This window comes from Caretta caretta, chromosome 8 (genome assembly GCF_965140235.1).
Source record: "Caretta caretta isolate rCarCar2 chromosome 8, rCarCar1.hap1, whole genome shotgun sequence".
Taxonomy (NCBI): Eukaryota; Metazoa; Chordata; order Testudines; family Cheloniidae; genus Caretta; species Caretta caretta.
The window spans coordinates 54,095,132-54,119,510 of record NC_134213.1 but is presented as its reverse complement, the minus strand read 5'-3'; the positions used below and the strand labels follow the sequence as shown (position 1 = coordinate 54,119,510).

Genomic DNA, 24,379 nt, shown 5'->3' with positions numbered 1-24,379 from the left:
TGCTATTTCTCACTCCCTTCCTTTCTGAGACAGATGTTTAATGCCTCTCTCTCTTTCCTAAAATCTTTAAATTTGATTATCCCAGGATGGAAAAATCCAGATGGAAAAAAACCAGGTAGCTCTGATAGATGCAGGAACCAGAGGGAGACATGAATGCTGTGGCTGGGGCATTACAGAGTGGGACAGAGGCAACGGCACTGTCTGGTAGGGCAGCGCCCTCTAATCTCTGTGAACACAGACACAAGCTGAGCACATTCCACTCAGGGCTTGTCTACACTGGCAATTTACAGCGCTGCAAGTTTCTCGCTCAGGGGTGTGAAAAAACACCCCCCTGAGCGCAGCGAGTTTCAGCACTGTAACGCGCCAGTGTAGACAGTGCCCCAGCACTGGGAGCCGCGCCCCTCGTGGGGGTGGGGTTTTTAGAGGCTGGGAGAGCTCTCTCCCCGCGCTGCGCCGTGACCACACAAGGCATGTTACAGCACGGCCACGGCAGCACCTTAGCGTTGCCAGGGTAGCCGAGCCCTACGAGGGGAGAAGCGGCTTGTAGCCACCTGACCCTTAACACAGAGGTGTGGTGCACAGAGACGATGGGGGCGGGTCAAAAAGCACAAGTGTTGGCCTAATTCTTCCCCAACTGAAGTCAAAGGGAGTTTCACTACTGACTTCAAAGGGAATAGAATTAGGTCAACACCCATCTCCTTTGGGAATCCCACCCTTAAAGCCCAAGCATGTGCTGCTCTTACACCAAGTGCAAGCATTCAGATGGACACTGAGCATTGCAAGCAGGGATCTGTAGCTTCCACAGGCCCCATACCTCCAGATCGAAGAGGGCAGCTTTGCTCGGCCCCATTCTGTATAAATGAGGTGGGATTCTTGGGCAAGTTACCAATGAAGCCCTCAAACGGGTCAACGTTGGGTGTTCCTGCCTTTGTGTTACCCCTTCCTCCAGAACACCTAGCACTGAGCGAGTGTCCCTGATTAAGCTGGCCCAGGCAGTGTGAGGATAAGGTTCCTTCACTCAGATCAGGGGAGGAGTTAGGGCCAACATTTTCAAAAGTGGCTTTTCATTTTCAAAGCCTCATGCTTTAGGTGCCCACCATATGACACCTTGACCCTACATCCCAGCAGCACTGAGCACCCACAGTTCCAGCTGACATCATTGGCCACTCTCAGCACCTCGGAGAATTAGGCCCATGGTCTCTCAGTTTGGACCCAAGACTGAGGCACCCCAAATCAGAGAGCACTTTGGAAAACTGGGCTGTAAATGGTCTGGAGATCCCCAGATTCCTCTGCCCCACCCCAAGAGAGGTAAGAGTTGGAAACTATTAGCAAAAGGGTGAGGGGATAGTCAATAAACACTAAAATCAGTCTGCCTTTCATTCTGCCAAGGAGGTGATGATCCTCCCAGCTCAGAGATGGGGACCCCCCAGAAGATGTCCTGTCTCTCTCCCACTTCCTTCCTTGTTAGGTGTCTAATTATAAAAAACTTACAGTCACCCAAAATGCACAGTAACACTTGCCTCCCTCTGAGCCTAGTAATGAGAGCCTGTCTCTCGCCAGCTCTCTCATTTTACCTTCATCTAGCTTCTCGGATAAGATCATTAGGGAAACGATAAAAATAGGTTTTCTTATTGATTTATCCCCTTTATCCAATGCTCTCTCCCTTGAATAGTTGACTTGTTTCCCTAGCAACTCAGCTAATTCCAGCCCTGCTGCACACCTGCCGTTTGTTAATTTCCTTCCTGGTGAATTTCAAGCTGGGGAAGGAGATGAGAGGCCAGTGGCAGCAGTGTTGACTTGTTGTTAGTCACCAAGCCAGGCAGAAATTAGCCCAGGCTTCAGCAATAACCCATACTTCTCCCTCACCCCCAGCTATCTCCTGCCCTGGGACCACTCCACTAGGTTCTGACCTGGTCTGGCTTGAGCCATAAGTCTGTGTAATAGTGGCAATGGTGCTCGGTGCTGAGCCCTCTTCCTCCATCAACTACTGAATTACATCAGAGAGATAGAGGCAGAACTTTTTTTGTAGTTACCACGTGGGGATTAGCTAAGCAGAGCAACAGAAGGGAATGTGGAGCTCTTTCCCTTCTCTTAGGAAGAGCAGCCAGCTAAGGAATATGGGCTTTGGGGGAGCAGCCTCTATGCAACTGGGTGCTTCCCTCTGGTTACAAGAGAGTGTGCATCTGCACCAGAACCCACCACAGGAACAGGTCTAGGATAAGAGCTAAAACTAGATTCACTCATGCAGAAAGCACGCCCAGATCCAAGCCCTGAAGGGGGATTTATGATTCTGACGGCACACTGATGCAATATGCCCAAATGGCTGGATAAGACATAAATCACACCCTGGCTGAGTGCTGCAGAAAGCCTTCACAGATTCACCTGCAGCGTCTGTGACTTAGTGATCTGAAAGCAGTGAGATCATGCTAGCTTCCCTCCCTGCCTTCCTGCCTCTCCCTGCCTTCCTGCCTACTCCCTCCCTGCCTTCAGAAATGAAATGTGCTGGTAGAAGGGTGGGATTGAGAGGAATGGGGGCTGGGATACATGCAGCATCAAAGAAGCTATGCTAGCATCTGCATAAAGGCTGGACCCATTTAAAAGTCTGCCTTAGAGAAACCAGCTGATAGGGGCAGGAATTCAGTTCCCATGTTTATTAAATCAGGATTTGCTACACTGCCTCACCAATGATCCCCCAGCCCTGCACTCAAGGAACCAATTTCTCCGAGGCTTCTTCTCCATCTCCATCTTCATTTGATTCTGACTTCCCCCATCAATAGACCCTAATCCAAACCCTGGAGGAAGCACTACCCTCTGAGATGAGAGGGAATTCAGCCTCTATATTCATTCATTCATTCATTCATTCATTCATCTCTTTGCTCCCAATCCCTTCTTCCTTCTGCTTGTCCACCACCAATCTCCTCTCTCTCCCTCCGCATGACGTGACCCCTGTGAAGGAGCCTTCTCCTCCGCAGCCCCTGTCACTTGAACAGCCTTCCTCTCTCTGACTCCCCAGCGCTCCATCTAATTCCAAATCACAGCTGAAAGCAATACTTCTCTTCTCTGCCCCTTCCTGTTAGACACTGCAAGGTATTCTGGGGTACATTTTGCATGAAAGATTCTATTCGCAAAATAAAGTTGTGGTACTGTCCCAAATTCAGCTCAGAGCTTCTCCAAACCCCCACTTCACTAACCCTGCTGGGGCAAGGAAAGGGGACACAAGAAAGTGAAGAACCTTTCTTCAGTGGGTAGGGAAGTTTGTTTATGTCTTTAGTTCAATGCTCTGAACACTGGAATTTCGATAATGGTCTCATGAACATACTCAGTCTTGTGACATTCATGCCTCTGTCCAGTTCAAGTCTGGTTTAATGCTTGAAAGAAGACTGAATTACTTCTCTAAACCTATCACCCACACACACCAATTGCCATTGGGTACACAAATAGCACTGAAAGTACTCTATGCATATACCTTATATGGCATATTTTTATATAATGTGTGTGTGTGGGTATGTGCATTTGATTCATGTCTCCATATGGGGAGGAGCTGCAGGGCTGTCACGTGGGTCTGCTGGTCCCTAAGCGACTGCCACATTCACACCACCACCTGACAGCTCTGGCAGCACCACGATTGACGGGCTGTGAGCCACGTGGGCCCAAGCACCACAGGATGTGGCACCCACAAGGGGCTTGATTGGCAGTGCTCCAGGAGTCCCTGATTGGTCCAGGCACATTATTAAGCTGGGTGGGAACACTAGGAAGGTGCCTGGGCAACTAGGCGGATCCTAACCTGGCTGCTGTGACAGACCCTGCTCCTTTGCCTTGCTTTGGTTCCTGGCTTCCGACTCCATCTCTGATCTTTAGTTCCAGTCCTACCCACTAGGCATGACTGCCCAAGCCCTGACCATGATACAGATACAAATAATGGGCCAGGCCTACGTGCCTGATATGGTCCATTTGTCTCCAGTAGCATACAAGAACTGTGAAGGTGCCTAAATTGAGCAGCTAGGGAGCCCCAGTTGCAGGGAGCCTGTCAGAACATGGCCAAAAGAAGAGGTATGGCTGATGCGTGCTGCACTCCAGCAATCCTCAATTGGAGCTGTGCCCTCGACAGGGCTGTTACTGCCAATGCAAGCTAAAAAAGCGCAGAGGCTGCTCTAAATTGCAGAGAGCGCCAAAGAAGCTGACAGCAGCCCCCGGCTATAGGGGGAGCACAGATGTGGTGTACAATCACCCTAGCCCCTCCTCCTCATCTCTTCACACCGATGTCTTGCAGCGAAGAGACCTCCATCATACCGGAGGATTGGGGCTATTGAACCTAATTCTCCTTCTTTCACATCAGTGCCATTTAGCTGACTTTAATGAAGTTATTCCTGATTTAGGTCAGCCTATGTTACAGGGGAATCAGACTTAGTATCTGGAAGCATTAAAAAAACATGGTATATGTTTCTAAAAGTTCACGCTCTAAATCTACATGAAGGGCCAAATTCAGATCTGTGTAAGTGGGCACAACTCTACTGCCTGCCCCCACCTACATAAGGTTTGAATTTGGCCATTGTAATTTATACATATATACATATATTAATACGTTGTATGCATGTGGTTTTTACCTGTCATATATGCAGTCATATATGTATACAAATCTTTTTTCTCCACCCAGCCTTGCCTTAACTGGAAACCAAATCTCTCTCTCTCTCTCTCTCTCAAACAAAGAAGAATCACATGTGATTTTGCTGCCTTAACATCAGTTTTTTAACTTTGGTTACCATAGCAATGGGATGCAACTTGGTGTCACCATGACAACAGCTGTTTCTGTTTAAATTCACCATCTGACAGGCAGCCTCTCTCTCTCTCTCTCTCTCTCTCTTTCCAGCTGTCAGAAAGATGGACCTGCCATTACACCTACTCCCAAAGCAGGCTTGAAATTTAATGAATGAAAGGCAAAGAAAGCAGCACTGAAAGAACAACAGAAAGATGTCAGAAGGCTCAGAATGTTTCTCCCAGGTAGCATGGTCATGCTACCATCCCGAGGCATACGCCAATGGATTAAGTTACTCCCATTAGGAAATCCCCAGTACTAGCCAGTTTTGTTTCAAACAAGTCCATGCAAAACTTTTTCGGCTCTTCTAAAGGCTCCTCTCTGGGCCCTGATCACCTTTAACAGGGCACTGCAGTGCATAAGCCAGCGTGCTGGAATTGTGGCTGGGCACGAGAGACAGGGAACTGCAGTCAGGCACCCCCCCACAGCTGGTCCGTGCTAGGTACTAACAGGGCTCTGCTGTGCACTGACAGGGCGCTGTAAGAAGGAAGCACCTACCGATGGCCCTGGCTGGGCACTGACAGAGAACAGCTGGGCTTCAATAGGGCGCTGCATAAGGAAGCTTGCACAGCGGGTCCTCACTGGTCATTGTCACGGCATTGCTAGAGTCCTCACTGGGTCCAGACAGAGTAATGCAAGGAAGATCCTCAGGGATCTTCTCCACTGCTTTGTACACCTGTGCAAAGTGACTGCATAATGGGGGCAAAGGGTGCAAATGACCTCACAGGATGCAAGGCAGTGGAGAATGTGGCCCCCGCTATCTGGGATCTCAATGGGTACTGTTGCAAGGTGGTTGTCACAAGACAACCTCTGCCACTGGAACTTTTGATGCAGATGACATCAGAGCGAGCGCAGTAGAGAAGAAGTAATGAAGGTGAAGGGAGAGAAAGAAATGTTGTCAGGAGGCCAGCAACAAGCCAGCTTAGCCCTGCACGTTTCGGCCATTGTGTGAATTCCTCCAGTTAAGCAGGATGATTATGATACACACACTGCCACTAAGTCATTACACCCAGCACAGCGGCAGGTGCTTCCTGAGTCGAACAGGGTTAACTAGCACTTTCTGAGGTTTTAGACAACCACAATCAACACAACTGTCCTTCATCTGAACAATCTAATACGTCTCAATGAGGCTCCTTTCTGGCGTTGTTGGCTTTCAGTGGGCAGTGCCAATGCAGCCAGCAAACAGGAATGCGTCCTCAGTCTGTGTATCAGTGATGTGAGCAGAAAATTAAACCATGTGCATCTCCTACAGAACAAAATCCACAGACTATTTCCAATTCCAGTCTCGTGAAGGGACAGCTAGGCTGCCATGTCCAAAACTTAGCTCTGTCGCTGGTTCGGAACGCAGTACTAATGGAAATGCAACTGGGATGTCTTTGAATTACAGCTATCTTGTAAATTACAACTATGTGGAAATTCACCGCCATTCTGTCCCAGACTGGCACAGGGTTCCTGGTGGGAGGGGGTTTGAATTAAGCGATTGCTGCATAGAGAGTTATGGCCTTGATTAGCATAGGGATGTTGGAGAAGAGAGAGTCAGAAGCAAGTCTCAAGGAAGGCCATTCTCCCCCTCAGTGTGGATAGATAAATATTAACAAGGGGATACATACAAGCATCAAGGGGACCCTGTGCCCCCTGCTGTTTATTGAATTAACAGGGATACCAGGAGAGAAGAAGAAAGGGGACTGGAACCAGGGACCAGCAGATCACACACAAAGAGATTCTGTTTCTCTCTTGGGATAAGATACCTGCAGAAAAAGTGCCCACTATTTACCGCACAGGTGTCCAGACAAGCTGAGGGTGGAAGATGAGGCAGAAGAGAATAAATTCTCTTCTTATTCATACCCATCGGTTTGGTCTCTCTTTCAGAGAAGTATGGCAGAAGAAAGATGGCTATCAAAACAGGAGATTTCTACAGCTGTCTTTCCTCTACCATAAGGGCCTCGCTGAAGCCAATGGGACAACTCACATGCTTAAAGTTTAAGCACATGCTCAACTGCTTTGCTGGATCAGGGCCAGAGTGCTTAGAACCTTGCAGAATCAAGCCCCTAGGTAGCAACACGGGGGTTAAAAAATAAAATACCAGGATATTTCTCCAGCGGACCCTCTGCAGTAGCTCTCATGCACCACCAGATCAGCCCAACAGCTTTGCATGTCAGCATTCACCAAGTATTCCTCGGAAAGCCTGCACGGCCAATGCATAATTCATGAAGATGCACAGGAGTCAGTCCTTGGGAAAAGGAGCCATAATCATAACACACCTTTTGGTTGCTTTTCCCTCCCACTTTCTTTTTTCAGAGGTGGGAGTTGGTCGAGTTGTGGTCAAACCTGATTAATAGAAGATGAATTGAGCAGATATTGATAAGCTGCTTCCCATCTCACACTAACTGAATTGTAGTTCTCCAGGCAGCCAGGCAAATGAAATAAAAACAGGAGGTCTGGGCATTGACAGCTGCTCCCCTGACAGAACAAGTGCAGTCAAGGGAGCAGAAATGGGGCTTTGTTTTTAACAGATGTAATTCAATTTTCATTTGAATTTTTAAAATGACTTAAGAAAAACAATTCTAATGCTCCTCCAGCTAAAATACAACCAGCTCCTGTTCAGTATTTTGCACACTAACAGCAAAAAAGGGGCAATTCCACCTGAACTAATAAATCTGGTTTTCAGTTTTGTATGACTGAGGATTGGATCCCCCACAAGAAAAGAAAGCCCTTGTCTCATATTTCTCTTTCTTCCTCCTTATGTATCATCCCTGTTTACACTGAAAAGCAAAACTGAAGAGGCTGCTGGTTATAATTACACATTTACCCAGCAGATATACAGGCCTGAATCACCAGGTTATTTTTATCCCTATTACCTAGTCAACTGGATTTTGATAAAGAAGGCACCTCTCCTCCCCCCACCTTCCTGATCCAAGTTGGTTTTCCTCTGTGTTATCCCTGTGATAACCAGCACCAATCACCGCTGAAAATAGCCAGCCTCCTACCTTGGGCAAGTCACCCTCTCATTTACTGTGGTCAAGATCTAATACTCTCCTCCATCAACTAGTTTGATTGCAAGCTCAGAGGCGGTTCTGGGATTCAAACAGCAGGCTTTGCTGTAGAGTGTGGAGACACTCACACAACTGTTTGAAGTCAGTAGCACTGGTTAAAGGCACTTTTATCCCTTTTAACTGATTGCACCAGTGTACAATTACAAGGAGAAAATAACAAGTATTTTACATTATCTGATAATAGTATGCAATTACCATGCCCCCTCATTATAAGCTTAGCCCTGTCCTAAATTATTGCACTTTGAGCTCTCACTCCACTGAAGAGCAATATAAACTGTCCTGTCATTCCAGACATTTTGCCACAGCACAAGATGATGGTACTTCCATGCTGTCTAAAACAGAAGGATCACAGTATTATGCTGACAGATTGAAAAGATTAAATGTTCACAGCATTGGCGCTTTGCCTCTAACCGCATTTCAGTTTTCATTCTCAGTGCATATTCCACTCTGTCCAAGACACACATTTATTGTACAAGGTTACTGTAAAAAACCCCGTCAACGTAAGAGATAGCAGAAGCTACCAGGTAATGTGCTGAAGAACAGCATGAATGCTTTCAGGTCGATGAGTTCCCTGGAAAGAGGAGACCTTCATTTGTTCCATCTGTTCAATGGACAAGTGATCAGAAGGAGACCAGGATTCCAATATTTAAATTAGAACTGTGGCTACTATTTGCATGGGAATATAGCATTTACTTTGACAAATGTAACTAAAAGCTAAACTACGGTCATGCTTTGTAAATTCTTGGGAAGAATAATGTGTGTGGGGAGGTTAAGTATAGTGGGAAAGCACTATGAATATAAGCTGTATGGGGCAGAGACTGTTTTTATATTATGTATGTGTACAGCACCTAATACAAGGGGACCCACTTGGGGATTCCAGCCATCAGCAGCATACAAATAAATGATGATAAAGCAAATTAATTAGCCCCTCCCTCCATCTCAGAAAACAAAGCTTATGAATAATTTGGCATATTTTGGAAAATGAGGCTTATTCATCTAAGAAATGGCATGCGGTGACCCAAAGAAATTTGCACAGATGTTCCTGGGCTCTAGATATCTCTTGACGCTTGTGATCAGACACCTCAGCCCAGACTGCAGAGATGAGTAATACATTATATGGATAGTTAGGAGAATGAGATTTAAACCTGTCATAAAGCATCTGAAGTATTTAATAGACTTAAGCAGCTCCTTCAATAACAAAAAGCCCTTTCATTTGCCTTAACTACCTTGTGTGCACCGCCAATGGCCTAACATCTTTCATCATGTCACTCAGGGGGATTGGCCCCATTTCAGCAAAGCACTTGAGCATGTGCTTAAGAGTTTTGCTGAATTGGGGCCTCGGTGTTAACAGGACTATTTTCTTGGCATATTTTTGTTCAATCAGTCCCTCTAGCCTCCTTTTATATTCTAGCCTTTCTAAAAACAGCCCTTTGCAGTGGATGAAGGGAATTTTCATTTGGTACCAGGGCAAGTTCCTTTACATCCAAGCAAGGAGTCGTCAGCTCCCTCAAGCAAGCCAAGTAGTGTGTCCGGGGAGAAAAGTAATGGCCGAAACTATGGATATTTGTCACTGCAAGTGCAAAATATAGGGCAGAGTTAAAAAGTGAACATGGCCAGCTCTAAGCTTGTCAGCTTGGCTCCCTTCTGCACCGAAGAGGCTATGAAGAGAGCAGTGTGAAAGCAACCCATCTACCACATCCTACTGCAAAATTTCCAGGGTGCCCTGCATCCCACCCAACCCTACACAAAAATCTTCCTTCTCCAATACATTGGACAGCAAGCGATGCAGGGTGAGCCCAGAGGTTCCATTGTGCTGCCAACACTTTACAGAGGGCGTCCTTCCTGGCACACGGCTGACCACGAAGAGGGAACTGTCCCGGCTGAAGCATCAGCAGCAGCTGTACCCGTGCCCTGGCCAGAATCTCCCGGCGAGCGCCACGCAGTGCCGGTAGGAACGCCGCGCGCTGGGGAGCTGTCTATGGTGCTGAACGCGTGCGTTGGAGAAGGGCTGATGAGGAGGGTGGAGACTGGGCTGCTGCCTAGGAGGGAGGGGGAGATCTCTGCGGCGGTACTAGGAGCTCCCTGCGGGTACACACGGAAGGAGAGGAGAGCTCTCTGAGCCAGTGCCCGGCGCTGGACACAAGGGAGGGGCTCCTGGGGTAACCCCAGGCAGAGTTCTCAGCAGTGTTGGATACCACAGAGCTGTCAGAGAGGCTGTAAGGGGGGCGTCCTTCAGAAGAGGGGCCGCCAGCAGCTCAGAAGCTCTGCATGGGGCTGAGCAGTGGGGGCATGGGGAGCACCCACAGAACAGCAGCTGGGGGGGGGGTGAAGCCAGGGAAGGGGGGATGGCTGAGGAGGGGAAACAGCAATACCCACCCTGGTTGGGGAGAAGCTGGACAGCAGTGCACAAGCTTCTTGAGGCCCTGAACCCACCCAAGGGATTTGCACTCCCCTGCCCATGGGCGCCAGGTTTGTATAATTTTTGCTGGTGCCCAGAATGGGTCCAAGCAGAGCCAGGACTGACCGGCCCTGCCCCCGCACTTTGAGGGGTCCCACACTTCAGAGGGATGTGGGGTCTAGGGCAGCCTGAGGGGTCACTGGGGGGCCTGGCACCACCAGCAGCAAGCGACCCAGCCCCAGCCCACCCCACTCCACCAGCTCCTGGCATCGCTCGGGGGAGGGGGTGGAAGCTGGAAAGAGATAGGGCAGGGGCTTGGGGGAAGGGGTGGAATGGGGGAAGAGGCAGGGCGGGAGCTTGGGGAAAGAGGTGGAGTGGGGGCAGGGCAGAGCAGGGCAGGTCAGCACCAGGCCCCCCACTGCTGCCGGTGCCAGGCCCCCTGTCTACCCCCAGGCTGCCCTGGATCCCAAGTACCCTGAAGCTTGGGGCTCCCCAAAGCACGGAGCCCTGGGTGCTTGCCCCGCCTGCCTTATGGATAGGATGGCTCTGATTAAATATAAGCTCAAACATTGGTGGAGCCGGGCCCATGTTCCTGAATATTGGTGGAGCAGGGGCACCACGGGCCCATATAACTCACCACCTAAGATTAGGCAGCTGACCTCAGCTCTGGTACTCAAGCCCAATAGAGGAGGGGGGAGTGGAGGAGGCCTCCTCCAGAAATTTTCAGCATCTCACTCTGCCACAAGTGGCAGCAACCTAGTTTCTTGTGCACCCTGGGCCGTTGGGTGCCAAAACAGTGTAGCCATCCCTTAGCAGTTCCAGCACAGCACTGAAAAAGGCAGAGTTTTCCTGTGTGTCTCAGTGGGGGCCTGGGGAGGGCATGGGAGCCCCTGGGAGAGAGGATAAAATGAAGCATTTATTAGAAGGCAACATACCAGGAAGCAGAGTCCTGCAGAATCAAGGAGGGGTCTGTTCCCATAAAGTGAAACACAGAATCCACTCTCCACAATGCCTCCTCCATTCCAGCAAGTAACAAAGAGCAAAAGGATTTCAAGACCTTTGAGGCTTGGGGAGAAGGAGGGAAGAGTCATCAATGAGCTAAGGGGGACCCCTGTTAAGTTTCTCTGCGTGTCTACAGAGTTGGAGGAGAAGCTGAGGAGCTGAGCTGTGAGTTGGTTGTAGGTCCGAACTCGGACACACACACACACCCGCACCCAAGCTTCCTCGCCAGACATGACCCCATGGGTGATCCAAAACTGAGTCTCTGGAGTCAGTTGCAGGGACCAATTTGATTCTAGCCCAGAGTTCTTAAGTCAACTAACTGGAGCCTTTATTCCCGAGGAGACAACACACTCAGCTTCCGCTCTCCCTGCCAAGCCCAGGAAAGGGGAGAAAGAGACAGCCTGAAAACCGAAATTAATGCAAGCCTGGAGGGGGACAGGGGGTGGAGAGGAGCGCACCCGATTACCCCAGGCACTCTGCCTCCATGTGCCAAAGATTCTGGACTGAAAGCAGAAGGCAGGCGCTTACCTTAGACACACTGCTGCGTGCCTGCCAGCTAATGCAACACACATGTGGTGTGGAATTGCACCGATGCAAATCCGGGCACGAAAAGCAAGGGGTTTCCCCAGGGCAATGAGGAGGGAAAGGATATGGCCAGTCGATGAGCTTCTTGGCGTATTTCCTGACCATGTTATCTTCCCCAAAGAGGAAGAGGGATCTGTTGACTGTGAAGCAGTTCTGTCGGACTGGGATGGGGTTGTACAGAGCCATAGTCCTTGCCCTCTGCGCTTTGGTTTGCTTGAAGGCTCCCGGGGTCGCTCCGGAAGGCGCGGGGGGTCCCTGGCGGATCCTGTTCTGCTCAGAGCCCGCATCTCCGGGTCCCAGGCGGCCAGCCACCGCCTCCCCAAAGCGAGCCATCCTGGAAGAAAACAGAGAGGCGATCCAATCAAGGCACCCACCAACTACCAAGCAACAGAGCCGGAGGAGGGGGAAGGGGGGTGAAGCGGTCCCAGTCGGCAATCCCCCGCTCTGAGCTGCTCAGTCTAATGGCCAGCGCTCTGGGTCTCCTCCATTCCTCTGCCTTTCAAAACCAGCCCCGAGGCATGCTTTAGATCTGGCCGCCCGCGAGACAGAGCTGTTCTCCCGACCGCCCCGCCGCCTGGGCAGGGAGCAGGCAGGCTGCAGGCAGACGGCTGTCCCGGAGGGTAACAGCTTGCGGAGCTGGGGGGGAAGCGGCGGAGAGGCTGAGTCCCTTGGCGCAGCCCCTAGGCAGCATCCGCGCGCTCCACCCCGGAGCCGGGGGTTAAACCAGGCGCAGCATCGTCTCGGGTCTTTGTTGCAAACCAAAAGGCCAGGTCCGATCCCCGGCTGCCGCCTTTAACTCCGCGCAGGAGCCGCGCCAGAGCCCCCTCTGCTCCGGCGGCTCAGAGCCTCCGCGCCTCCAAGCCTTGCCATCGGGCCATGCAGCCGGGCGGCGCGAGCAACAGGGCGCGGGGAGCACAGGCGGCAGGCCGGCCCCGCTAGAGCCGAGCGCTGAACTTCCTCGCCAGGGGCTCCATCTTCTGCCTCAGCCGCCCAGCGGCTCTCTGGCGCGCGTGGAGCAAGGCGCACCCCCCAGTCCCGCCCCGGCGCAGGGCGGGGGGATGCAGCCACCGGGGCCGGCGAGGAAGCTGCGGCGGCTCCGCAGCCCCGCGTCCGTTAGCGCTCAGGGAGCCAATGGCAAAAATCCACCCGGCGCCTTTCTTTGGGCGAGCGAGCGACGGAGCCGCGGGAAGGAGGCGCGGGGGGAGGGCGAGCGCTCTGGAGGGAACAAAGAAGCGAAGTGGAGTCCGCTCCAGGGAGCTGCTGCCTGGCTGGCTCGCGCTACTCTCCCTTCTCCCCGAAGGGCCACGTGGGGAGACCCCTCCCTGGCCAGGCAGCCCCCAAGCGCTGAGCCCGGGCAGGGATTTAAAGCAACCCCCCCCCCCCCCCCCCCCACACACACACACACACACACCGCCCTGGGCGCCACAGCCCCTCTGCCCGCTCCGGGGAACCTGCCGGCTGCCCAGCAAAGCGGCCCCGGAGCCAGCAGCACGCGCCCCGCGCAGGGAGCCGCACCTCCTCTGCCTGGCCGCCCGGGCTCCCGGCACGGGCCTGCTGGGCACCAACTCACCCGCCGCGCCGGAGGGGGCCCGGGCGGGTTTGGCTGCTGCTGGCTGAGGCTCTGCGCTCTAAGCCTTGCGCGTCCCCAGCGCCGGCGCGAGCCAAAGCCGGGCGCCCTCTGTCCCTGGCTGCCTCGGATGGGCTCTAGCTCCGGCCCCCGCTCCACGGGATCCCATCGCCACCCTTCACATCCGCCAGCCAGCGCCAGATGTGCCAACGCTGCCTCGAGCACCCTCCCAGCAACGAGGGGGGTCACTGGGGCCAGCACCTGGCCACTGACCTCCAGTGCTTCAGTTCGTGCGTGCCAAGGAGGGTGAGCAGACCTCCACAGATTAGGGACTTGGTCTTAGAGACATAAGTATCCGCCCACAAAAGAAGTGTTCCGATTTTTCACACTTACAATCCCCTCACCTCCTGCCCAGCTTTGGAAACCTTAGCCTCCTTTCCAGAGGCGCTGAGCCTCCAGGACTCCAGACAGCACCAAAAGCTATCACCAGTGTACAGCATCTCTGAAAAACCAGGCCCAGGTGTCTGGAGTTGGTCACCCAAAAGCAGAGGCCCACCCAAGTCAGGGGCCGCTCCTGAAAACATTGTTTTAATGCTCTCTATCAGTGGCCCCCAATCCACCAGAATCCCCACTGAGCCCACTTCCAGATGTGGTCTTTAAAACTTAAATTATAGATTCGTTAAGGCTGGAGCTGTTTCCAGGGTATAGTTGGACAGCGCTGGGCACAGTGGGCCCCAAAGTGCTACTGTCATAAATAATAAACCACAACACCTGAGTTTTCTTTTTAAGCAGAATGATCACCCCTGCTAGAAAGCAAGCTCGGTTTGGTAGGGGGTGCAGACAAGAACCTTAGAGCACAGGCCTGCTTCAGAAGGCAGAGTGAAACTGGGGTTTTAAAAAAAAGGGGGTGGATGGGTGGGTTGGGTTTATTTCAAACCCAAACAGCTGTTAGGACCCTGTTAACATTTAGATTTCCTGTCTGCTGTGTCTCCAATCACCTTTGCTCCACACAGCACTGATCTCACCAGGGAATTGAATTATAACTGGTGGTTTCAGTATGGTCTTACCAGATCCCTTAGAGCGATCCCATTGACATTGTCTTCCAACTCCCCAAGGGAGCAGAGCGCATGGCCCACCCTGAGAAGTTAATGGGTTCCCAGAGCCACCCAAGCAATTCCCAGCACAGAAGCAATCCAATGGATTTCATTCCCTCTCCCCCCCGCCTCCAAGCTAACAGTTTGAATTGTTTGTGAAACTCTCATCTTTTACTCAAACCAGGAGTGAGCTTTTTCAGTAAGTGGGGGGGCGGGGTGAGCAGTGTGTGGTGAATATTCACAGTCCGCATGGTGCTGGTAAATTTTATATAATTACATGGCACTGCCACTGATTCTGGTCACTGATGGGATGGCACACGTGTAGCTAACCTGTGTGTGCACACTGTAAAATCAACAACCAGCCATACAATCTGACATGTCCTTTGGGCCAATATTCAAGAATCCCTGTGTACAGCCATCTAGGAATGCATATTCATGCTGGCCAGCTCCAGCGAGCATGAGGGGACTGCCAACGTGCCATGTGGGACTCATCATTTCCTTCTGCATGGGAATGACTGGCCCAGCTCCTGGGCTGTGCATTGTGCCTGTTACACTGGACTGCTGGCAGAAGGCAGCCCAATAGGAGCCGTAGCTGGTAATGGATGAATCATCCCACAGGCAGGTGGCACAGAGCTGGCGTGGCTTCCCTCTGCTCGGACAATCCTCAGCTACTGGACTGGTTACTTGGGAAATCTCAGAGCTTGGCAAAGCTCAGAGAAAACCGGGCTGGAGGAGGGCAAAGATGGATTTAAACCCACCTTTTGTTCCCTCCCCCTCCCCCGTGTTGTGCTGTGTACTCCTTAGCCACAGCTTTCCACTTTTCCCTCTGCTCTAGCACAAAGACACAACCAGAGGCTTCCCCTTAATACATCTGCAAGGCTGGGAACTCCAGTCCTGCATCCCCACCACCCTCCCCCACAGTTCCCACACATAGGGAAACAGTTTCCCCACACAGGGAAGATGCAAAAAACCCACACCTTCAAGAGCACCCTCTGGCTTGAAGCGGTTTCCATCATATACAGGGTTTACAGTTTGGTTCAATGGCTCTCAGCACCCCCACTGTACAAATTGTTCCAACACCCCTAAGTTTAGAGGTTCTAAATAGGGAAGAAAGACAAATATTTGGGCGTAGGGAGCTCAACACACTCCTGCCATAACTGCTGAAGTCAGAGGCACCACAGCCCTGGATTTGGCCTGCTGTCTTAGAGGCGTGGCTGCACTGCACACTAGATTCAGTGCAACCTGGAGTGGTTCCTAGGCATTGCCAACATGCTGCTAGCTCGGGGAAGGGGTGGAAGCAGTACTGACTGATGACTAAATACAGTACAATTGATTCACTTCAGACAAGATGCTGCCCTAACTGAATTATGATTTGTGGATTCTTCCCTTCCCCTCCACCCAGCACCGCATTAGGAATGAGGTTGCTGTTCCTACCTTTCAACTATGTTAATTCAGCCTGTAGTATGGCAAACTGCCATATAACGATCCCCAGCCCAGCCGAGCTCCCTGCCCTTCCGTTTGCGCTGCCAGGTGCTCCCTGGGTTTTCTCATTCATGTCAAGTTAGCAAAGATCTTCTTGGTTTTGGTATGAGCATTCTCGTTGGGCCAAATGCTAACCAGGTATAGCTAACTTCACAAGTAACTATGCAAAATGATTTCCTCATCCCCCTGCTCCCTCTGTGTCTCACACACCCAAGGTGGCCGAAGGCAATACAACAATAGGCTCTTTCCCCTCCAGTGAGAGCCAGGGACAACTAGAAGCTCCTTTCTCCCATCAGAGCAAAGAAGGAACTCCTGATTGCTCCCCTCCAGCCCAACGGAACAGTCTGGTAGTCGTCCCCCCACCCATCCTCTCCTCTTTCCCAGGGTGCACCAGGGAATCTGTAATATGGGAATTCCTTCATGGGATGGGGTGCTTCTGAAGCAACTTCCCTATGCCAGTGGGACAAAGACATCTCACTACATCCCCCTACACGGCACAAGATGACAGTATGACGGGCCACTCACTTGTCCCAGTGTGGAACAAAGGGAATGCCAGTGTTGAGAGAGAGAGATTCTCCCCCAGGGAAAACAGAGGATGCTTGAAACAAAATTGCCCCAGCCAGGCGAGGAGCTGCAGAACTTATTCCCCAGGAGGATCATTACTATTTTGTTTAATGACTCCCACTCTGGCATACGGCTCTGCTAGCGTTTTGTTGGTCAGTGGGAAAGGTGACGAACATACAGATGTTTAAGCAGTACAAAGGCCCAACAGGTTTAGAGCTGGCTAAATATATTGTGAATGAAAAATATCAGGATAAAGTGTTACCAACAGACAGGGGCATGGGGAGTGCTTTGAGGGTAGCAGGATTGGGGGTGTTGTGATAATCGGGCCTAGACATTTACTCGAATTATGAGCTTACCCACAAGAAGTGAGAGAAAGTTCATGAAATGTCACAATAACTTGTAACAAATGTTGATGGGACAAGGTATGAAAGGGGGGTGGACAGACTGAATTAGTCCAGACAAAAAGAGCCCCCTGATAGAAATCGAGGACTGTGTTAAGATCATGCCTGGTAAACAGGAAAAGTGTGGAACCAGAAACCAGTGAATCTAAATTGATGCATCAGAAATTAGGCCTACTTTGTGGACAAAACAATGAGGGAATGGGCTATTCCACCCACCACTCCCTTTTTGGGGTACTTACAAAAGAGACCTTTAGGACAAAAATTGGCTATTGGAGCAAGCTTCATCATCATGGCTACAACCCACACCATCTCCTGGGACCACAGACCTTCTGTGTCCTAATCCTAAGAAATGTCAACCAGACCAGACAAGAGTGGAAGGACCCAGATGATATCACCAGCTCTGCTGGCTCCAGCTGAATCCCTGGGATGAAACGGGATTCAACTTTAGCAGGAGCAGCAGTAACAGCTCCAGCCCATCTCAGCTAACTTCTCTTTTCCTCACAAGAACGGTGATTGCCACCTTTGCTACCTTCTAAGATGGTGGTTTTCAAACTTTTTTTCTGAGAACCCAGTTGAAGAAAATTGTTGATGCCCGCAACCCAATGGAGCTGGGGATGATGGGTTTGGGGTGTGGGAAGGGCTCAGGGCTGGGGCAGAGGGTTGAGGGTTGGGGCTGGGAATGAGGGGTTCAGGATGTGGGAGGGGGCTCTGGGCTGTGGCACAGGGTTGGGGTGCAGGAGGGAGTCAGGGATCTGGGCTGGTGTGCAGGCTCTGGGGTGGGGCCAGGGATGAGAAGTTTGGGGGTGCAGGAGGGGCTCCAGGTTTGGGGGGGGCTCAGGGCTGGGGCAGGGGGTTTGGGTGAAGGAGGGGATCTGGGCTCTGGGCTGAGGGTGCAGGTTCTGGGATGGGGCCAGGGATGGAGGTTTGGGGTTCAGGAAAGGGTTCTGGGTTTGGGGGGGCTCAGGGCTGGGGCAGGGGTTTGGGGTGCAGGAGGGGGTCAAGGCTCTTGGCTGGGGGTGCAGGCTCTGGGGTGGGGCTGGGGATGAAGGCTTTGGGGTGCAGGAAGGGGTTCCAGGTTTGGGGGGGCTCAGGGCTGGGGCAGGGGATTGGGGCACAAGGTTGGGGTGCAGACTTACCTCCAGTGCCTCCTGGTCAGCAGCGCAGCCGGGGAGCAGAAGCAAGCTTCCTACCTATCCTGGAACCATGGACCACGCTGCGCCCCGGAAATGGCCAGCAGCAGGTCCAGCTCCTAGTCAGAGGTGTGCAAGCGGCTTTGCGCAACTCTCGCCAGCAGGCACCGCCCTCCCCCAGAAACCAGCCAATGGGAGTGCAGGCCAGTGCTCGGGGCAGGGGCAGCACGCAGGGAATACATACAGAGAACGTGGAAGCTGCCATACAAACTGTAAGAGACTAATTAATTAAGATGAGCTATTATCAGCAGGAGAAAAAAACTTTGTAATGATCATCAAGATGGCCCATTTAGACAGTTGACAAGAAGGTGTGAGGATACTTAACACGGGGAAATAGATTCAATATGTGTAATGACCCAGCCACCCCCAGTCTCTATTCAAACCCAAGTTAATGGTATCTAGTTTGCATATTAATACAAGCTCAGCAGTTTCTCATTGGAGTCTGTTTTTGAAGCTTTTCTGTTGCAAAATTGCCACCCTTGAATCTTTTACTGAGTGGCCAGAGAAGTTAGAGATGCTCTAAGAGATGGTCAAATAAGAAGGGTTTCCTACTAAAAACTCTCTCCAGCTCAAGGGAAAGGGAACAAGGGATGCTGTTCAAATGAAAGCCTCACTTAATACTTCACATTTCAAATGCTTTAACTGTTTTTCTTTCTTTTCTTTATCTTTAATAAAAGGTGAAAAGGATTTTTAATGGTGTGTTTGCCATGCTACTAAGCAGGCTGAAGCCTCTGTATACCAAACCCTAACACACTGTTTAATGCTGGACAGTGACTAGGTTGTAACAACATCTTTCGCCCATTTATTCCATCCAAATTAATACAATGGGGGGAATCTATTTTGACAGAGCACCGACTAGTTCCTAAATGGACACTGACCAATCCAAGAGTCTGGCAGGGAGCAGCACACTGCCAGAATACGGGTTTTCTTATAGCCTGACTTTGAAAGAGAATATTTTAGCATAAGGCCTTATTTTAACAAATGCCATTGTATTACATATGGTCTGATCCTGCACTTGCCATCAACTTCACAAGGAGCAAGACTGAACCAAAATGGTGGGGCAGCTTGCATACAGCTTTGTTTGGAACAATAATTCTGAAGTATTGTTATAAGAGAAACTGCATTTGGCTTGCATAGCTCCTGAAAGCTTCTCTCTGCTACCACAGCGCCATCTTCTGGCTATTTGTTACATCTCTAACTGAATGAGAACAGACAGACCCACATACCTCTCCAAAAAGAGTGACATTACAATTAACGGGACATTTTACAGGCAGGCATTTCACTTATTGGGACTTCACAATCATACTAAGAATGACTTTTTCCTTTTTGAAGAATTTGGAATGTGACTCAAAGGCTGCTATCCTCCCAGAAAAAAAAACTATTATCAAATGCAATTACACTAAGACGATACAAAACACAGCAAAAAGGGCAACTATTGCCTACAATATATTTTGCATTTTCCTTCTGTCCAGCAGATTCAATTTCGCACTAATCCACAGAGGTAACAAATGCTCCATGAGGTGCTACCCAGTTCCGCTAATTGTGATTAAAATATTTTTGCGCTTACTATGCAATGCATGAATATAGCAAAAATAGTGTTATCTCCCCATCGGCCCATTTTACCATAGATAAAAACACACAAACACAGAGGCTGAGTGTATGGCAAGCACAAAGAATCAGTTCACCTTTGTAAACGTTTTATTCGCGCTTATAAAGGCTGAACTTCACAATGAGCCACGAGGGGATTCCACAGCAAACTGAGCCTAACCAAAGCCCATGGAAGTCAATAGGAGTTTTTCCATTAACACCAAAGTATCTTGGATCATATTCATTGTAAAATGAAGGATAGCTTTGTGATAAGGTACTGGATAGGGACTATGGAGATCTGGGCTCAATTACTGTCTCCTCCTCAAATAGTCAAGCTAAGCGCTTTCTCAGGGGCCAGCTCAAGACTGTGGAATGAACTCCCCCAGAAACTAAGGACCATCACAAACCTGACCAACCTTCTACTCTAAGTGCACGGCACATTTCTTTGCCCTTGCCTTCTCTAACAAACATGTAGAATTGACTATACAACTCCATTACACATGCTTCTCCCCATGGGGAGAGGATGACAGAAACACATGACAGATGTTAGGCATGTGGCTTAATGCACTACAGGAAGGCATTCAGATAAGTCAGTAATTAGTGTGTTATAAGAACCTACAGAGAACAGAACTATCTGGCCTTGTCAGGGGTGTAGAAAACCCACACATCCCTGGTGCCATGGCTATGCTGACAAAACTCTGGGTGTAGATGCAGCTGTGTCACTGAACAAGTGCTTTCCTCAGTGTAGCTAGAGCTTTTTGGGAAGGTGGTGTTCCTACACCAGCAGGAAAACTCCCTCGCTCACTGTAGGCTGCATCTACAGTAGGGAGCTATACCAACATAGGTTCCATAGTGTAGACAAACCTTAATCTCTCTGTTTCTCAGTTCCACTTCTATAAAATGAAAGTAATAATACCCCCTCCCTTCCACTCTTTTTCTGTTTCATCTAGTTAGATTTTGGGGGCATGGATTGTCCCTTATACGTTATTGTAAAAAGCCTAGCACAATGGGATGCAAATCTTGAAACTGCCTACTAATCATAATGGTCAGAATCTTCATACATATTTATGACTAAGTCCAATTTCAGACCCAGTAAAAAGAAGGGGACACACACCGACAGTGAAGCAGTAACTCAAAATGTTGGTGATGTTTCAGATTTGACCCTCTTTTCAGTTTTGACATTTTTAAAGCGTAAAACGAAGGCTACATCATGACTCCCATCAGCCAGTTGTGTTCTTCAGGGACAGTGCAGCTGCTAACAAAGCCAAGGATGAAAACTATCAGATCAAAATGACTCATGTTTGTGGATGGTGAAGGCCTCTGCTTTCCTCATTTGTGATGTTGCCAGAATGTTTGATGAGTTATACTCTTTTATAAAAAGTTGACTTTTAGCATCACTTTCTTTAAAAATGATGTTTCAATTATAGGAAAAAATTCCCAATGTCAAATTAGTGTCATATGAGGTACTGGTGCTGGATTTTAAAAGGGACTAGATAATTTTGTCACCAAGAACAAAATTTGTAGCAATACAGGCAATCAAACCTCCTGCTTCCTGGCATAAATTGATTATTGGCAGGGATCAGGAGGGAATGTGGCCAGGTGCATTATGGGTTTAGGGCATTTCTCCCTCTGAAGGGACACACCCTTCTGTGAAGTATCAGATAGAAGGCACGGTCAAAGGCAGAACTCCAGAATTCGTGGACTATGGATCTGATCAGGTATGGAAGATCCTATGATAATATTTTATTTCTGTAACAATGCATAGAACTTTTCAGGTCATTTAACTTTCCCCTGCACCTACAATGACTCTCACCAACCCATGGCACCCAGTGGGGAAGGAGATTCCCTTCCTGCTTTTTGCCCTGAAGCTTGCACACAGACAATTACCTACTCCTGGCTTTCCCTCCCTCAAGACCTGGACAGGTTGTTTTAAAATAAAATGTGACTGGCTGTTTATACCAATAGATGTAAAATGGTTAAATAAAGAGCTGTGATTATACCTATGACCAAATGCATGCCTGTATTCACACCATACACACTATTATGATAATCTTCGTACACAATATGCCTTGTGAGGTGTCATTTGAAAATGAATAACTTGCTGGTCAATATCATCATGGTGAAATGTATATTGCTACACTGTGTGTAAAGTTATGAAATCTCCCCAGTATGATGTTGAAGGCACATGTTCAAAACTCAGATAGTCCCGATTAGGTAAAACTGATTAAGCAGGTCTGGAACAAAGGGATGTGTGTTTACCTCAATTGTAAATAGAGTCCTCAGACAGTCAGAGGAAGAAGGAAGAAAATAAGGAGCAAAAACATCCCAAGTGATCTCTCCCTATCCATCTCTCTCTTTTCCATCCAAGACGACAAAAGAAACAGCCTATGAACTTTGGGTGCAGATCCTGACCTGAAACTTGGTCAGCAATGATACTGGGAACCTGTGGTAAGAACTTCACCTTAGACCAAGTCTAGTCTGTTACATTTAGTAGTAGGAAGCATTTTATCTTTATTTTCTTGTAACCATTTCTGGCTTTAATCCCTTAATACTTGCACTCATTTGAAAACTCTCTCTTTGTAGTTAAATAAACTGTTTTTGTTCTTTAATCAACATTAATCCAGTGTTGTAAACTGTGTGGGCCACTTCATTTAAGGTGGCAAGTTGTTGTGTATCGTTCCCTTACAAGGCAACAGACCTTTGTTATCTGAATTGTCCAGGAGAGGGTTGGACAGTGCAGTACACAATACATGTTTGGAGGGGGTGGGGGAAATCCAGGACTGGGAGTGTGATGCGGTCACCCTGCAAGTGGAAACTAAGGCTGGTGGAAGCCAGAGTGTGACTGAAGAGTGGCTGCCAGGCTGCAGCTACACACTGACCTTCAGGGTGTGACTTGCATGCTGGCAAGCTGTTTGTGAGCGGCCCATGTGAGAACTACAGCAGCAAGGCATTGTGAGGTTCCCTAGGTTGCAGGACAGGGTGACACTGCCCCTCACTGGTCTGGATTGCACCCCAAAATGTCATAATATCCCTGTCAACTGTACACTATGGAAAGGATCACTAGCCTGGCCCTAAATTTAAAGTTACACTGCACGAAGCCTATGGGACAATTCTCTCCTGGTGTATATATGATGCAGCTCCAGTCACTTTGATTGCTATGTTGATAGCAGATTGCCATCTGCTGATCTAATCTACATGATCTGTCTAATTTACACTGTAACATGAACATAAACAAGCAGATAAAGACAACAAGGAGGGACCTGAGTATAAAATAGCCAATACATATTGAAGGTCTGTACCTCCTCAGGTCTAGCAGGACCTTTTTCTTCAGGCCTGTGTTTCAGCAAGGATCTCATCCGGTTAACGGTGTTTGTGTGTGTATATATATAATGAAGGTACTTCAAACAATTGGGTCCAGAACACATTTTACAGCCACACCCAGTGTGTATAAAATGCTAACAGATCAGGCTGGTAGCCGTTTTACAGCCATGTGGCCCAGGTACAAATGACCTTGCAAGGCAGTGGAGAACCAGGCTTCTTGAGGAAGATTTTCAAAGGCACAGATGGGAATTAGGCACCTCCCACTGAAAGTCAATAGGAGTTGTGTGCCTAGTTGCTATCTGTCTCTGAAAATCCATCCCTTGTGGATACACTCCTTGTCTGCACAGAGTAGGTATGGTCTTAGCACCAATGAACACCACAAAGCCACCCTTCAATGTTACCGTGGTGGGGTACTTATCACATGCAAAAAGCCATTACAAGATCCTCCCTCCCCCCATAAGTAGGGACAATACCATTCATTTTAAAAACTCCAAAGTCAGAAGTTGGATTCCCAGGGTGTCTCCAATTAAAAGCAGCAGTGTGTGTGAATTACAGTATGCTTTACACCACTGTAGAGCAAATTAAACATTTCACTTAATATGGTTTGAAACACACCTCGCCCTCCCCCATTGTTGACACTGGCCTCAATGCCTGGCATGGCTGTTCCGGGGGGCTTTTGGAGATTGTGACAGTTAGTTAAATTTGGATGCATAATTTATAGCTTTGTGTTAACTGTACAGGCCTCTCTGATCTCTTATCAATATAATTTCTCTTTGAATATATGTATGCATTTGACCTTGGAAAGTCAGTTTCCTGGGTTTGCCTAGGTGACATATCCAGGCACTTATTCAAGTGTATGCTGTTTAGGAGTCATTAGAACCGACAAAGAAAAGTCTAATAATTATGTAGGCAGTTCCTGAGGGTGTGATGGGCGTAGGAAGTAACATGAGTCAGGCCAAACTGTTATTGAAAGAGGAATGTGTTTTAATGAGCAAACAGCAAAAAGGAAATACCCATCTTGATCTGGACTATGGGATGAGGTAATCCCCTAAATACTAACTGAGATTTAAACATGTTAACTGCCAGAGTCTCGGGGCTATAATGGTAGGATCTTTAGCTACAATGAGTCGTGCACCTTTCTTGGATGAGAGTTGAGAGAAAACAGATAACTCTGTAGCCAGGGGGGAAACACAAAGGGTCAAATTCTTTGCCAGTGTAGCAATCCTAGGCACTTCTAGGAGTCCCTTCCACCCAGGGATCTCAGAATGCTTTGCAAAGAGTGAGTGAAGTTTTACTCACCCATAGGAGCTAGGAAGTCTTAT

The 24,379-nt window shown here is 49.2% G+C and overlaps 1 protein-coding gene across 8 annotated transcripts in view; it reads right to left on the bottom strand.

Moving 5' to 3' along the window:
* CACNA1E (calcium voltage-gated channel subunit alpha1 E) overlaps positions 1-24,379 on the bottom strand; it is a 331,342-nt gene that overhangs the window by 219,421 nt on the left and 87,542 nt on the right. For all 8 annotated transcript variants that reach the window (XM_075131514.1, XM_075131513.1, XM_075131520.1 and 5 more), the window contains exon 3: positions 11,920-12,185. In XM_075131514.1, coding sequence (XP_074987615.1) covers positions 11,920-12,185 — 266 coding nt within the window. The remainder of the gene's footprint in view (positions 1-11,919; positions 12,186-24,379) is intronic.